The sequence below is a fragment of the Crotalus tigris genome, unplaced genomic scaffold (assembly GCF_016545835.1).
Source record: "Crotalus tigris isolate CLP2741 ecotype Arizona unplaced genomic scaffold, ASM1654583v1 scf7180000017590.881132, whole genome shotgun sequence".
Lineage (NCBI taxonomy): Eukaryota > Metazoa > Chordata > Lepidosauria > Squamata > Viperidae > Crotalus > Crotalus tigris.
Window position 1 is genome coordinate 129,005 of NW_024096496.1, and position 17,700 is coordinate 146,704.

General features: G+C 34.7%; 1 protein-coding gene across 5 annotated transcripts in view; it reads left to right on the forward strand.

The window, feature by feature from the left end:
• Positions 1-17,700, forward strand: part of LOC120317024 (calmodulin-lysine N-methyltransferase-like) — a 118,658-nt gene that overhangs the window by 33,121 nt on the left and 67,837 nt on the right. For 2 of the 5 annotated variants that reach the window (XR_005559122.1, XM_039363286.1), the window contains exon 1: positions 896-1,030. The exons of 1 other annotated variant lie outside the window; for it this stretch is intronic. Coding sequence is in view for 2 of the 4 variants with exons in the window: in XM_039363286.1 (XP_039219220.1) it covers positions 1,021-1,030 (10 nt within the window). In the remaining 2 variants the exon portion in view is untranslated. Of the gene's footprint in view, positions 1-895; positions 1,031-16,833; positions 16,856-17,700 lie in introns of those variants that run through there. 2 more of the 5 variants (XM_039363258.1, XM_039363276.1) reach the window with 2 other exon arrangements.

Here is a 17,700-nt window from a genome sequence, read left to right on the forward strand (position 1 = left end):
GCCAGCTTGTACAAAGAGATAAAACAAAATAGCCACAGTCCCAGGGGTGGAGAAGTGGTGGCCATATCTGCCTATGTCCACAAGCTTTCATTTTGATTAGTCACATGTGAGGAAAATTCACTTAGGCTGAGAGGTAAATTTAATACCAGTTATGCCCATGCTGTTTATATCACAACCATTTTCACATGATGCCACTTAATTCCCTAAGAAACAGGAAGGTAAATCGGCGGCTGGCTAGCTAAGGTGTCATAATGCATTAGGACCAGGGCTCACTGCAGGGGATAATGGTTCTGATTACTGTTGACTCATGTCTCCACCAACTGCCTCATGTAAAATAAGTGACATTTAAAAGACATCAAAATGTGCATGCGCTGTACTAGACCTTCTACCTGAACACCAGGTCCCTTTTTCACCCTAAGTAATACAAAATGATAATTCAACATGCCGTGGTTGATCTGCACTAAGCTTTTAACTTCCTGTCTTGTGTTTTTAGAGAAAAAACTGTAAAAATGCTTCTGGGAACTTCTCCAGCATGTTATGATTAATTTCTTTTTCCTTTTCTTCCGTTTTTCTACTGTAATTTTGCCCTTGGATATCAGACTGTTCATCTTTTGAAAGGATTAAGACAGAATCAAGTTGGTTTGTGGCATACAACAAGAGGCAGCCTGGTCTCTGAAGGCCCATTTATGTCTATTTTTATAAAGAGAATCAAATTCCAGTTTACAGTAGGCATATGCCTCAGTTGACATCTGTTTCAAAGCCTTGGATGCTTTGCTTGCATAACAGGCAGCAGTAAATGGCCTTGTTTTAAGTCTGTTCACTCAGTTGTATTTGGGTTGTTCAGCTGGGGATTTGACTTGCAGCTGATCCCCTACCGCTCATAACAGATAAAAAAAAGGAGGAGGACAAACGCAGAGAAGCTCAGGCTATTTATTAATGCAGATTTTAACATTCTCAATGAACTACTTAGACTGTTAGACTTTCACCAATTTCTTATTTGACCAGCCAGAAGATTAAGCAATGCTTCAAGGTAACAGAATTAATGTTCAGGGAAAAAAATGGTTTATTTATTTAAATTTTTTTAAACAGTTTCAATCACAGAAAAGGGTATTAATCATTTAATACAAGTGCACAGGGAATCATTTTTTGAGTTGGAAGGAAACAATAGAATTCTGCCACATTTTCCAACATATACAACCCACATATTGTGATACCTATCTAGATATATAAATCTATTTATTTATGGAAAAAAGTGTTTCTCTGTTGTATTAAAAAGTGTTTCTCTGTTGTATTTTGACTGACTATGTGAGAAAAATGTTTATCATTGCACATTTTCTTTGATATATATTTCTATTTTAGAGAATTCTATTCTTTACAGCTGTTTTTCATCCCAGGTAGGTTTTTTCCTCACCCAACTCAAATAAGACTTTACCTTCATCAATGATGTTACTTAGGTTTATGGCCTGATGGTCATATAATTTTTTTATGGTTTGCCTATTTGATTTTAAATAATAATAATAATAATAATAGTAGTAGTAGTAGTAGTAGTAGTAGTAGTAGTACTGCAGCCACTGATTGCTACTCAAAAGGTGGTGTAAAATCCCCACTGAAGTAAATGTTCTATCTACTGACCTCATTACTCTATGCATTTCCTTTGCCTACCAGTCATGTGAAGCATGGACAGGGAAATGCAGATTGCAATTGAATAAAGGTACATATAACTTGAACTAGATATTAAAGAGGGTGATAAGTGATCTGAATATGCTGCTGCTTTCAGAGAAAGAACTATATTTTTATAACACATACTGAAGTTTTTTTTCCAGTACATAAAAGCCCTGGTAATACATTAATTCTTGAAGAAACTCTAGGTTGGATTTGTCATCTTCGTGACTTAATGAATTCCTTGATCTACATCTAGATTAGTAGGAAGCCACAAGAGGTTCTTTTGGATGCAAAACTGGGATGAAGTAAATTAGTTCATTTTATGTCCGACAATGTCTGCATTAGCAGACTCCTGTGCAACCTGAGGCTCCTTTTCATTTTGGGTCCTGCTTCCTCCAAATTGTTACATATGGTTCTCTAATAGTTTACTGAAATTTGTTTTCAAGTGGATTTACTTATCAGCTTTTTCCAGTAGTAGCAACAATAGTAGTAGGAAATGTATATCTCCCATTTACTCTTATCCAGTACTCCTACTTTCTTTTTCTCTTTAATTTTTATATATGGTAAAAATTTCACTGAAGAGAGATTTTAGATGACAGGGCTGTAATTTTAAACCCAACAGAAGAGGTGTAAGCAATTTGAGCTTAGCTGAAGCATAATCTTAGGTTGTCAAGAAGAAACCCATTCTCTCTATGCTAATCAATCAGTGTATTAAGCAACCAATCATCTCTTCAGCTTAGCATATATCCTAAGGTTTGATATATCTATTAACTGCCCATCATGTAGCTGGTCTCTGGATGATGAGATTCTCCTATCTTGGCATTTTGGAGGCAGACAACTGAGCTATCACAGCCTCAGAGAAAAACCAAAGGAGAGATTTCATTCCTTTTCTAGAAAGCAGACAATCCTAGAATATAGAGCAGAGAAAACAAAGTAAATTACTTTTTTTCAACAGCATGAAGTGTGTGTGTGTGTGTAAATTGTATGTATTTTGTTGATACTTTTTCTGAAATAAGAAATTTTATTGTTTGTTGTGATTGAATCTCTAGCAAAAAAAACCCATGTGTAACAATGTTGTTAGCTGTTCATTGCAAGAACTGCTGTAGAAACAAGTGACAAGATTAATAAAAATAATGATATTTTTCCTGCTATTATAGAGGAATCAATGCACTGGCAGTGGAGAATTTTATTGAAGTACCACAGAAAGATACATTTAATCTGAAAAATTGAGCTTGGTTTTCAGAGTATTGCACTTATTTTACATATATCGGAGCATATGTATATCTCTACCTATCATGTCATTCAAGATTTACAGCATAGAACTCTTTCCATTAGCAAAGAATGCTGCATGTGGCCTGGTATGACTAAAGCTGGTAACTTCATATACTCTTTGTTTATTCTACTAAAAATTTTACATTGAAGCCTTTTTTTCTATTTAGAAGCAAATAATTCAAATCCCATTTAGAAAAATATATTTAAATCTGCTAATATCTGCTAATATTTAAGGTATCAGAATATCAGAATATTGATTTATGATATTATGGGAATCTATGTTAAAGAAGGAATACTGTAATTCTCTCTGTTGCCATTAGAGTTCATAAAGTGCATTTCTAGGAGACTGTGAAGTAATTCCAAAGCTTAATTGTCTAAAATATATTATGCATCATCCCCAGGAAAGAATTTGGAAGTTCAGGCCTCACATAGAGTCTTCTACCATTTGGAGGTTAGATCTGTAAGTAGCATAACTGAAATTCATTCAGTCAGTTAGTTGGTTTAGTTTATAAAACATGTGACTTTTATAAGTTAATATTAATTTTGAAACATAATGTTGCTTTGTTATTTCCAATGTTTAAAATTAAAATCGTGATATAGCAGAAATTATATGATAGATTGACTTCTATAGGTCTAGTAAATTGAACAACTAACAGTACAACTCTGACTTAAATCTCATGATTCACAGTGAGGGTTTCTTCAGTTTAGGCTGTAAATTATTGTAGCCTGAATAGCGAAATTGATCTGGCAAATCAGAAGCCTTCCATAATTTTGTGCTTCTCCCCTCCCCCTCCCCAATGTGTTTGTGCCAAAATTTGATTGGAATGGGACAGTCATGTCTTTAGGCAGAACTACACATTTATGTTAAATATATCCCTTGGCCTCACTTTGAATTTGAAATTCCAAAAAAAAGATGAAGTAGTAGGTATGAATGAACTGAGGATCAGAACTAGGGAAGAGGTTTCTGCTCCATTCTGTGTTCCTAACAAAAATCTCCCTCTTGACAATAATGACAATGTTACCTTCCCATTGGAGAAAGAGGATTTTCTTTGGACAGCTTAGCCACTCTGCAGTATTTTGTCCTTCTACCCAACTGTCCAGAGAACTTTGTGTTTCTAAAAAAATAAACAAAATAAAGCAGAAACATAAAACACATGTACAGTATGTGCAGTATATGCTTTAGATTTCAAGCTAACTATTCCTGATACAATGAATGGATCTATTCTAATCACTGTTGTAGACATTTTGGCAAGCCATTTATAATGAAAAACAAATTTGTGTTCAGGAGAAATTAAAAGGAATAAAAATACAGTTTTTATGGATGATACATGAGATCAATTTTATGTATTAGACCGAATTATGAATTTAAACTGGAAAAACAACTGTTCACATTTCTGCTTGGTGACTTTGGTAAACAAAGTGTATTTAATAATATGTGACTAGACTATTGTCTCATGTCCACCCCATTAAGTGAGAACCTGAGAAAGTATTTCACTCTAACAATAAAAAGAATACAAGCAAAAAACAGTACTGAAATACACATGCAATTTTTGACTCCCCTACTTTTTAGTTCCCATGTTAATTCTCTTCTAAGCTCCAAAACCAGAAATAAGTTATAGACTAAAGAAAAATCATATTTAGTTAGCAATTTGCAGGAATGTTTGGTTACCATCTCCCAGAAGCAATCAAATAAGTCATATCTTCTCTTTATTTATTTACTATTAAATTTATTTCCTCCCCATCTCAGCATGGGGCTACTCTGGGCAGCTTATAAGTGAATGGATAAATACAAAAATTGCCCATCTTTTGCGGTCATAATGATTTTGTCATTCAGCTATGAACGCCATTGGATGGTTATCTTTCAGTGCAGTCAACTGCATGGGATATTTTAAAGATAAATAATGCAAATTAAGCAAACAAGCATCTCTTATAATCCAACTCCAAGGAAACAGACAGTACATTTGGAGATTGCCTCCCTTCAAGAATGGGCTGGATGAAGGATGACAATGATGAGAATAAATTGATGTTAAGTGCACACAAGATGGAGGTGATATTGATAAATAAGAAACTCGATTTGGGGATTTAAACCAATTTGGTATGAGGTTGCCCTCTGCTTGAAAGAGCAGGGTTGCAGGCTAGAAGCATTCTTTGATCTTCAGCTGCCACTGGATTTGAGGTGATGGCTGTGATAGAGAACACCTTTGCACAATTATGCCTGATGTATCAACTGTAATACTGCCTGAGCTGTTCAGATTTGGCCATGGTTATCTACTCTTCAATTGCCTCATACCTTAGGTATAGTAATATGCTGTAAATATGGCTATATCATCACATCTGGAAGTTATACATAATGAAAAAGGCCGTAGCTACACTACTAACTGGTGAATGGCACAAGGATCATATTACTTACAAGGCACAATTTCAGTTATTGTAATGGATCTTTAAAGCAAGGATGTGCAAAATTCCATGTCTGCATAATAGGATAATCACTTCCAGAAAATGACAAACTACATCAGAACTCCAGATCAGCATGTTCTAAGACAAAAACAATCAGGAATAGCAGAAGAAATCCATGTAGCTATCAAAAAAAGGAGGAAAGTTCTGAAAAAAACCCTATATGAGATATATGTAAATGTAGAGAGAACGGTACAGAGGGTGACATGAAGGACTGGGACTAGGAAATAATGCAGTTATGTTCAGAATTAATCGAAAAGAAAAGAATCTGAATTTTAGATGCTCAGTACATTTCTGCTGACAAGACCTTTTGCATCATGAAATGTCTGTGGAGATTCTCAGTCATCCAGGTCATAGTTGTCTCAAAAATGCTTTTTCAAAAGGCAACTGGACTGTGTTTTTTTTCCCCCACATCTGATGAAGTTTCTTGAATGAGAAACGAAATGTTTTGTTCGTTTTCCTCAAGGAAAAAACAGTTCAGTTGCCTTTTGAAAAAGCACTTTTGAGACATCACGAAATGTGTTTTCTCTAGAGCAGAAGGTCAAACTCGCAACATCACGTGACATCGTGCAATGTATCGGGACGGTTTTGCCATTGCCGACAATGGAGTGGGCGTGGCTTCTGAATGACGGGTCCGGCCCACAGGCGGGCAGTTTGACACCCCTGCTCTAGAGCCTGAATCATAGATATGACTGAGGAATAATTATAATTCAAGTCCATCAATAATTATTCCTTTCTATTTTTTGTATGTACAATTGATGATATCAAAAACTGCTATATCCATAACACCGTAAACTTTGAAACTTTTGAAAGAATAGACAAGAGATGTTATTGTCAATGATCTTTGAAATCCAGGTTTATGCCTCCTAAAGTAGGAAGGAGAGCATCAATGTAGGAAACAAATAAATATTTTGAGAATGTAACTGTTGAACAGAATAGAAATTGAACAGAATAGAAAGCAGTCTTTGTATCATGTTAAAGAAAAATATAGTCACATACAGTGTTATTTGTAACTGATAAAATACAGTTAAAATATAACAGGGTCCAGAATTATATTAATAAAATTAAGTGTTTATTATAAACATATTTGCTTAATTGAAAGCACCACAAATATTTGTTGGAAATACTTTAAAATATTTGTTTCTTGTTCTGCATAGAATGTGAATATACAGATATAGACTTCATGATTGCTTGTTTAAATGGAAAATCTGTCACTGCAGCTATCTTGCTGGCTTAAGTAATGTGTTCTCCTTTAAATAAAATATTATAGGGGAGGGGAAACTTCAAATGATAGCTAATTTTAAATTCAGGTATACTACTGTTCTAGCTAGGCAGATTATATGTTTATTATAAACATATTTGCTTAATTGAAAGCACCACAAATATTTGTTGGAAATACTTTAAAATATTTGTTTCTTGTTCTGCATAGAATGTGAATATACAGATATAGATTTCATGATTGCTTGTTTAAATGGAAAATCTGTCACTGCAGCTATCTTGCTGGCTTAAGTAATGTGTTCTCCTTTAAATAAAATATTATAGGGGAGGGGAAACTTCAAATGATAGCTAATTTTAAATTCAGGTATACTACTGTTCTAGCTAGGCAGATTGCTACTTGACCATGCTAAGATGCTTCTTTATCCATTATTGGATCTGGAAAAAAAAAGAAGGATTAAGAATTATCTGACTTCTCAGTTAATGTGCAATTCATCTAAAAGCTCAGCTTAGAAAGGTTTTATAATGCTGTGCAAAAGCAAAATAATAATCTCGGAATTTTAATAGAAGTGTACAGTACCACAATTCTCCATGAAATTTATGGTGATAGACAATAGAAGAAATCAACATCTCTAAATTTTAATTCATAGGGTTTTTTTTTCTTTTTATACTAAAAAAAAAATATTTTTCCCTTAAAAATTTACCAGCTCAAATTTTCAATGAAAATAAATTACAAATATACTGGGAATCATAACTCAGATAATTACAATAGTTAATTGGAATATAATGTATAACTGATCACTAGTTTCCCTATTATGCTTTTCAGTGTGCCTCTACATTGGTAGTACTATAACCCCTGGTACTTAGGAGAGAGGGCAAAGAACATAAACTAACAGACAAGTTTTTAATGGCTATATTTGCATTTTTAGATTTTTACTGGAGATTGTTATTGGAAGATCTTTGATCACTTCTCATTATACACACACACACACACACACACACACACACACACACTTGTCTTTAGAGAAATCTATGAAAAGTATTTAAAGAGAAATTGCCAGCATATCCAAAACCTTATTATAATGCATTTTTCAAATATGTCAGACACATCTTAGTTAAAATTAAACCAAGGATTGGTTTTGAGCGAATAGCCCTATATGCTTACAGATGCTGTGGATGGCTGCATCTAAGCTGCTTATTATATTGATGGATTTTGCTGCTCTGCAGCAAATGAAAACAGGCAGCTGCTTCCTCCATCAAAGCAAAAAGAAGCTTCAGTTTTTATTAAACGAGTGTTCATTTCTTCTATTGCCAAAATTCTTCCACAAAACAAAAGAGCAGTTTTAGCACATTATTGCTTAACTAGACATGAACAACTGACAGCAAGTGATAAGCCTGTCCGCTTTTCACAACTGGTAATCATTTTTTGGAATAGATGTTTTAATATAGTTGAATATAAAATTTTGCAATTTACATCTACAATGGTACGTAAATTTATAGATCTAGCTTTTTGCTGAAGAGTGAAGTCTATAATCACAAAAAGCTTGTTCCAGCGTTGTTTAATTTGTAATGATTATTAGAAAGCTGGCTAAAGAAAATGAAATAATTCATTCAGTTGACACACAAAAAGCAAAAACAACCTTACAAGTAGCTTCCGTGATTTGCCATATAGTTCAGATTTCAGAATATCTACATTTTTTTTTACTTAGCACTGCATTTCTTTTGCAACTCCACAGCCTCCCTAAATTAATGCTGCAAAAGAAATTTGCAGATTGAAAAACATTCTTTTTGTCCTATTTTGCATGAGTAATAAAGTCTCTCTCTCTCTCTCTCTCTCTCTCTCTCTCTCTCTCTCTCTCTCTCTCTCTCTCTGTGTGTGTGTGTGTGTGTGTAATTTCAGTTTTAGACTGAGGAATGGAAAGGGGGCTGTATAAATTAAGACAAAAATGTGGAAACATGTCTCTAATTCTGTATAGTTGCCTAATTTGCTTGTTATTATTATATTTGCAAGTATTCTTATAGTAAAGTGGCAATTATCTCATTGATGTTATTATAAGTTTCTTTTCCACTATGGTCAGGGGGAAAAAAAGAAAACCATGTGTTATGTCAAACTAGTACATTGATTCGACAGTTTCTCTAATCTACATTTTAAAGCTAATTTGAGTATAAATTATCAATTTTATTGCATACAATTAAGAAGCCATAGCTAGAAGAAGTTCTCAATCTACAACACCCAGGATTTCTGCGTTTAATCTATGCTGGTTCTAAGGTTTGAATCTTTGGTCTTTCCTCCTTCAGCTGAAATGGTTGGGTACTTGTTCCCAGTCTTCCAAACTGTTGACAGATATAGAACTCTTCGTGAATGTGTGACCAGTTAGGTGGTTTGGTTTGTAGAAGAAATGGGAAAAGGAATTACTAAAGAAGATAGGGTACGAACATTCTTGGGTGCTTTCCAGGATCTTGCTGTGTTGGAATAGCTCTTACTGTGAATTAAATATAATTAAATATTAGATTATGCCTTCTGCACTGGGAGTCCAAAATAGATTTCACCTCAAATGCATCCTCCCTACCCACTGAAGGTAGTGTTACAAGGGTGTATGTGGAGTGTTATAGTATCAAAAGAGAATAGTTGAATACAAGATATATGTTCAATATAGGTATTGTAAATACAACTTCACCCATCTGGAAATAGCTGCCAAGAAAAATATATATACACAAATGTTATAAAACTGAAATGAACTGAAAAGGGGAGTGTTTAAGGTGAAATGGAGTATTAACCAGCTCCACAAAAAAGCATGTTGGACCTAGGTGGTGGGTTGAGAGATGTATGCTTTAATCAGGAATAAGTCTTGTTGGCTCCTGAATTCCATTTAAAGGGGATTCCCTTCTTGAGAAAATGAATGAAAGAGCTCATCAGAGCAACCAAATTAGGATTTGTCAACTCTAGAAATTGCTTTCCATCCTCACTACTGTATGTATGTGTGTATGCAAGCACATGACAGAATGAAAGAATGAAGTTCACCTTAGTTAGATACATATGAAGTCTTTGCAAAGAAATGTATTAGCAAAATACTTCATTGCAGAGATCAAAGTCTTGGCCTTATCAACAGGCTCCAATATGTGCAAGTTGGAACAAATACCTCTAATACCATTTTCTTGGGCACAGGTTCTCCTCAGGGCTGTGTCTTAAGTCCACTACTGTTCACCCTATTGACCCATGACTGTTGTGCTAGGTTTGCCACCAACCATATTGTAAAGTTTGCAGATGATACAACAGTAGTGGGCCTTATTCAGGATGACAAGATGGAAGCTTACACAAGGAGGTTGAAGGGTTGGTGAACTGGTGTAAGGAAAACAGCCTAGTTTTAAATACCGGAAAAACGAAAGAGATCATTGTTGATTTCAGAAAAGGCAGGCACACCACACCTCTCTGTGCATAAATGATTCACCTGTGGAGGTGGTTACCAGCATCAAATTCCTGGGTGTGCTGCTAACGAGCAGGCTGACTTGGTCGCTTAACAGTGAGAAACTGGTGTAGCAGGCACAGCAGCGCCTGCATTTTCTGCGCCGCATGAGGAAAGCACATCTTCCTTCCCCTGTCTTGACCATTTTCTACAGGGGGACAATTGAGAGCATCCTGTCATACAGCATCACGGTCTGGTTTGGAGGCATCACTGCTTCAGACAGGAAGGCGGTGCAGAGAGTGGTGAGAATGGCCGAAAAGATCATTGGCAGTTCCCTCCCTCCCATCCAGGACATAGCACAGAAGCGCAGCTTGAGCAGGGTCCATAAGATTATCTGGGACACTACACATCCTCTTCACGACCTGTTTTCCTTTTACCTTCGTGGTATCCGAAGCAGAACATCCAGATTCAGCCAGAGTTTCATTCCATACAACATTAACCTTGTGAACTCTCAAGCTTCCTCCTTCCATTATATATTTAATATTTATTTGCTATATATATGTAGGGATGTGGGTCTATACATATGTTGTTCATAGTATGTTTAGGTGTGTGTCATGTATGTGTTTCACTTTGAGAGCGGGCAACTAAATTTCATTTTTGATGTGTGCCATTGTGCCCATAGTATAAAAATGACAATAAAGATTATCTTATCTTATCTTATCTTATCTTATCTTATCTTATCTTATCTTATCATCTTATCTTAAAGCCCATGTCTATAATTTAACTTACAAACTGTAGCAAAGTTAGCACTGAAGAACTGTCCACCATTTGTTCATTGTGGTAGGCAGGATTCTTAGGGTAAATAAAGAAATCATTCAAATAAACAATCATAAATTCATCTACAAAACCCCATGAAAAATAGTAACAACTTCAACTGCAGAACACAAGATTCATATAGATTTCCTTTAATGAATTTTAATGCAGAGAATGAGGGGTTAGAGTACAGAAGGTTTAGAAGTGAGATAGGAACTTTCCAACTTTCTATTATTAGTGAGTTTATTAAGCCAGGATCTCATTGATGATCCCCTTTCTGTCAGGATGTTTGCATGACACACTAAGAGTCAATTTATTTGATATACCTGTAATGGAATCTTCCATTAACTGATTCATTGTATTCTTTCCCTCACTCAACATATTCTCTTACAATATGATGAAAAATGAGGGATTGAATACCATCTGGATAGTGTTATTATATATTCAGACTTCCTTTAACAAGTATCAGGTATTAAATATGAATTTGTTAAATATGCATGCCCATTCTATATGTGAATCAGATTGTATATCTCCAGAAACCAAATCTGATAAACATGCATCTCCTGCAGCCATTTCAAGAGTTCAGAACTAAGGGGAAATTTTATTATGATAATTATATTGATTATAGATTACAGTTTGTTACATTAATCCTTTCTAATCCAGTATATTACTGTATACTTGTATGACACTGATTGTAAGATGTTTAGAATCAAATTATTTTAGTGACTTAAAAGCGGAAGGAAGACAAGTGAGAGCCGAAGAAAACTTCAGATGGTCAAAGCAGCTGTTTTAGATATAAATAAGCTTAAATAAAACAGAATGGGCCATTGTAAATTACATTACATGCTATTCAGGGCATGAAATCATGACACTAAAATGTCATTTCTAACTGTGATCAGCTACAATACAACCCAATAAATGTACTTCCTAAAACTAATGGATATCTCTTGAATATTAGGTTTATGTAAGCTAACATGCTTCTTACCTATGCAGTGGCAAAAGACAGGAGACTGAGACAAATATGTTATTGTCTCATATTTATTTAACTCAATATAAGGAGTAAAAAAGATGACAGCTGAATGAGGAGGCTAAACCACTAATAATTTGAGATATTTGGACAAAATAACTTCCTAACCAAAAACAAGGAATACTTGGATAGCGCATTGTGAACATAAAAATGGAAAGCGAAAAATCTTGGATAACATAAATATTTAGAAGACCATAGTAATATCAAATAGGAAGCTTAGTGGAGTTACAGCCGATGGCAAAATAGAAATGGCAAATAGTTTTATTTCTTGGAAGTTTTGTTCCTTGGAAACAAGATGGATAGTGTGCTGGAAAAGTAAAGGAGATTAATGTTAGAGAGGAATGCAGTGACAAACTTAGACAAGATAATGAAGGATAAGATTGTTTCAAGAATGATGATAGACAACAAGAAGAACTGGACCAAATAAAAATTAACATGTTGAGATGACTGGCAAATAGAAACTCATATATCTTAAACATGCAATGTAGATGGATAATAAAGTAGAAAAATAACTGTTAGTGGCCAATTGAGATAAATAGAAAAAGAGAAAGCCAATTGATAATGTAGATGAATAGGATTAATGAATAGCTACAGATTATTATTAAAGACAGGTCAAGATGATAATTATTTGTCCATGAAATCACATAATGTTTCAATACCTAAGCAACTAGGTTTAGTGAATTTATTTTTAATAGATAAACATAGCCTACATTTCTACTTCCTCCCTTTCAAGTAATATTACTATGATACACCACATTATCTACAACCTGCAGTACTTTACTGAAGATCCCATCACCTCAAATTATTAAGTACATACTTTGGTGGTGTTCCTGATTTCAGTTTTGTATCCAGAGGTTCAGATGGCAGCTTTCGCCAGAATGTGTCCTTGTTAAGTTCAAGCAACTCATCTTCCATTACTAATAAGATCTAATATGGTCATGGTAACACATACCTTATTTATATCTAGAAGTAAATAACTGCAATGGACTTTTTTATATCCAGAACACAAAACAGGGTGAATAGTGATTGGCACTTACAAATACTATATGCAGTTTTGGATCATTTTCCTCAATAAATCAATGAACAAATGTCTCATTTGTTTAACTGAGTTCTCTTTGTCGAATTGGAGAACTTACATGGAAAACAGATTGTGTTTTAGATCATATTTATGCAGAACGGTTGAAAATTCAAAAGGATTTACATGCTGTTAAGGACCATTCTAACATTGCTGCTCTCCTTTACATCCCAACAGTAACAGAAATCCAATATATATGAAGACAAGAGAGAGGGCCATTTCTGCTATTGCACCTCAGTTTACAATCTTTTGTCCTGGTGGCCAGTTTGGCATCCTCTGAACTGTATTTAAAAATATGATATAGGCCTTTTATTTTTGGCTGCTGGTTGTTTCAATTGGTGTGTAAGGAAACATTTCACAGTCCATGTAGTGTAGTAATTCAAGGAGGCATTGCAGCAGAGAAGGGTTTATCAGAGGATTAGAGAAGGAGACAAAATGGAGAACTGTGAGAGTACTATGTCTAAAACCATTATGTAATAAAATCTTTTCAGTTATAATTTACTTTAAGAAAGGACACAATAGTTATAATAGACCAATTAGCAATGTCCCCTTCCTTTTCCTGAATGAGCTATTAAGCATTTCCTGAAATATCAATTCCTTTTTAAAAGAAATCTTAACTTTATAAGATATGAACATAAATAATGTATTGTTTGTTATCTTTGCAAATTTATTTTATAGTCAAAATTTCTCCCAGTATCATTTTTTCTTCAGTGTTTTGATTGGAAGAGTGATTATTTTTATATCCATGTGAAGTTTTTACAATACATCTACTTATGACAGTTGCATTTAGAAATAGAAATGTGATTTTATTAATGAGAGGAAAACCGAAATATCAAATGCGCAGGGAAGGGAATACACGAAGTTGTGTGTTACAGAAAGCTTTTCACATAGAAAGAAATCTAAATAAGAAACATAAATGGAAAATGGAAGTTTATTGCAATGTCTGATATGTTTACAATTTTTCTTAAATTTCAGTGAAAATGTGTAGACTTCTTAATGTAATCCAATAAAGTCATGGCTGTGGTTTTAATTAATCAACCAACCTTAATTTTGAGCATGTAAACAAATGCTTAGACCCAACATCATGTTTGCTGAAATCAAATGGAATATTAGAGAACAATGCAAAAGAGGAGAATGGTGGTTATAATGAATATTGCTTGATCTCTCTTACAAACTGCAAATTCCTTTTTGTAAGGCTTGTCTCCCTCTTGATTTCAGAGGCAGGTAGGGATGGGGTTAAAAAAAAAATCAAAATTACCTGGGATGCACTTTTGCAAGGGAAAATAGATTAAGAAAAAATAAAGCCCCTTCTCAATGACTGTTTGTTGGGCAATTGCTCCTTATCCCCTGCAGTTATAAGAGGTTTCTGATTAAGAGCCCAATGTTTCTCATGTATCTAGTTCTGTTCTTAGTAGCTATTAGCATTATTCATATAGTGTCATCAGTGTGCAGGCATTTTACAAAGAATGAGAGGGCCTGTTCTCTTTTGAAGTGGATTACAGTACAGAAAATGACAGTAGGGAGACCACAGAAGAAGGAGGAAATAAAGGCAGGAATAAACAGAAGAATATGAGATTATTGCAGCTGCATACTCCAATTTAATGGCAGTAGAATCATCTGAGTGAGTATGACAACCACACAGGCTTCTGTCAAAGCATATTGACTTGATTTACATTCATCTAGATTAGAACCACTGGTACAACATGGACAATGTTGGGTATTTTAAAACATCTTTTATTTAAATAAGAAATGGAATGTTTATTAGTCCTCCCACAGATTTCAATGAAAGCTTATAATACTTTACATAAGCTGTGACTGCATTCAGTGTTTGAGATGAATGAGATCATTTCTCATCTGAATAGGTTCTTCATATAAAGATATATTCCAACCCTGCATATTACAAAATATAGGTCAGTTCAACAGAGTAGAAGTCAAAGTGCAAACTCCTCCACATGAATTGTTAAGCTTATCACTATTTTGAAAGCCATCAAAGAGGATTACTTACCTGTTCAAGCAAGAGAAGCTTTTCCTTTTACTCAAATTAACAAAGGTAGTCTTGCTGCTTCTTTAATGCTTTACTGGGTAACATTCTGCACTTCCATATTTGAAACCTGTTTATAAGGGACCCCTGACCACTGTTCTTTTTACCTGCCGGCTTTTGGAATTAATACTGACATAGCATCTTGTAGTCCTGCAGAATAATGGAAAGAAGCAGTGTACATAGCTGGTACCCGACTTAATTGGGTGGGATTTAGAGGATCCTGTCCATGATCTTCCTGCTAATGTTATTAGCAACAGCTACTAATGTGGCTTGAGTACTAACCTGAATTGTATCAGGGGCAGCAAATACAAGTTCCAAGCAAAATGTAGTCATTTTTCCCTCTGCTGGTATTTTTTGACAGCACAATAGCTTCTTGATGCACTATTGTCATTGTGTATATGCTGCCTTTCTGCACAATACACTAGCCATGTAATATTGCCAAGGTGGGAGAAATGGGCAGTATTTGCAAAACTGCTTGTGTTAATATTAAATTATTTAGTTTGCATGTTGGTCATTAGATAATTTAACATATATGTCTTACAAAGAAGTGGAAGATGTTTTTAAGGCAAGTCTGTCACTTCAGGCACTTTATATTTAACAACAATAAAGAGACAAAAGGAGAATGAGGAACAAGGCTAAGAAGAAACAATATTGATCTCAAGCTTAGTTTCATTGACCAAGGAAAGGAGGAAGTAGAAAAGCCTTTTGAAGGAGACAGGGAAGGTGTCCCAGAAGGCCGTATAAACACTCTGCACAGCTTTTTTTTTTTTTTTTTTAGATTCCAGAGACAGTTCTGCTGATATTTTGTTTTCCCTTCAAATCTGCTGCTATTTTTATCGTATTGTTATAGGTAGCCTAATTAACTCTACTCAGTAAACTGCCCAAGAACCATTGAAAACCCAGTCTGATGTTCTTCAACAGTCCTGAGAGGAAAGATGAAAAAGGAAGTGTGTAAACCATGAATTAAAAAGTCTATCATTAAAAAAAGGGGGTGGCTGTAAAATGCAAGTAAAGGGTAATGAATGTTACTAAGATCATGGATGACATGTACTTGATTACAATGAGAATAAGACAAAAATTTGTAGTACAAAGTGCAATATACTGTACAATATGTTTCACCAAGGTAAAATTTAGCTTAATTGAAAAGGGATAAATGCAGACACTTAAGACTTTTCTTGAAAACGTGATAGAAATGTATGAATAATAAATGGTAATAAATGGACTTTTTATGCCATGTGTTTGATTTGACATAAATTGGAATATATTTGGTTTAAATATATTCATTTTGAAATGAGTGCCATATGGTTTTAAATTAGCCAATTACTTAAGTGGGATTTAACTGTAAAAGTTAAAGTATAATCCACAAAATATTTTTTGAAATACAAGAGACCAGCTTTTCTACTGTTGCAAGCTTGGCTGGTCTAATAAGATATGATACCCTTGAAGCTCTGCAATTTGCAGTAGTTTGGTTTGATTTTGATGCACAACTGCTTTTCACATATTTCAGTATTTAAATCATATCTGCGTTAGAGACTATAACAATGATCAAACATTGTCATGCCATGTCAGTGGAAGAAGATGGGGAGGAGAAACTCCCAGGAAATGTGTGAAAGAGAAATAAAGAGGTATTTTTCATGTCTCTTTTTCTTCCATCTTCCTCCTAAGTTTGAATTTTAGAAGTTTGTAGAGGAAACCTTTCCAGTCAGTACTACAGCAATCTCATCCTGCATGCTCTTCCAGGAAGCACAAAGAAACTGAGCTAAAGTCAGAAAACATGGGATTTCTACAAAGCCAAACTAATAAGGCAATAATTAGCTCTCTCGGCATTTTGGAACTGTGACTGGAACTTCAAGTTTGCCCACCCTTGGTGTCTCAGACGTTTGCGTAGACAGGTACTGATGCTGAATGGCAATGGAATAGAAATTGACTAGTGGCCTTGTGGGAGGACCGAGCTACATCCCTGCAGCAGACCCAAGTTATACCAAAGGAAACAATAGCAATCTTGCCGTTTACACATTACACTGGAGTCTATGGACACTAAAGCGACTTGAGCATAAACCATATTTATTATTCATCAGTGATAACTCTTGTGTTTCATCTTTGCCTTCCAAAGATTCAGTTGGAGGTGATTTCTGGATCTAAGATCTGAATTCAGTTTGGATTTTGGTGAAATGCTTTGTGGGGCTGGGTTTACTGGCAGTGTTGCTGTTTACTCTGTCTCAAATGGGAAACATGAGACTGGGAGTGGGGGAATAAGGGATTATCCCAGTTTATCATATCCTCTCTGTCATGCCAATCCTCCCCAGATCAATCGGGAAGTCAATCCCATAACCTTCCCATTGTCACGGTCCCTGGACATTTCTGCCTGGTACTCAGTGCTCTATGTTCAGGTGATTAACTACCTTCTCACTATCCAATAACACCCACCCCACCTCTTTTCCCTGGGTTTTGGAGTTATAAATTTATTTATTTATTTTTTAGTTATCTTTTATTTTCAAGGTTACATTAGAATACTACTTAGTGCATTTTTTATTCTATAGACGTATTGTAGTTGTCTATTTCCATCAATTCTTTCTCCTTGATTTATGTGCAAATATGAATTAGGAAATCCTAAAAATGATTATAGAATTATACATGTGGACTATATAAAAATAATATACTATATACAGAACTGTATAATTATAACACTCTGGTAAAGAAGGATGAATGGTATGATATCAAAATATCTTTTCCTGGT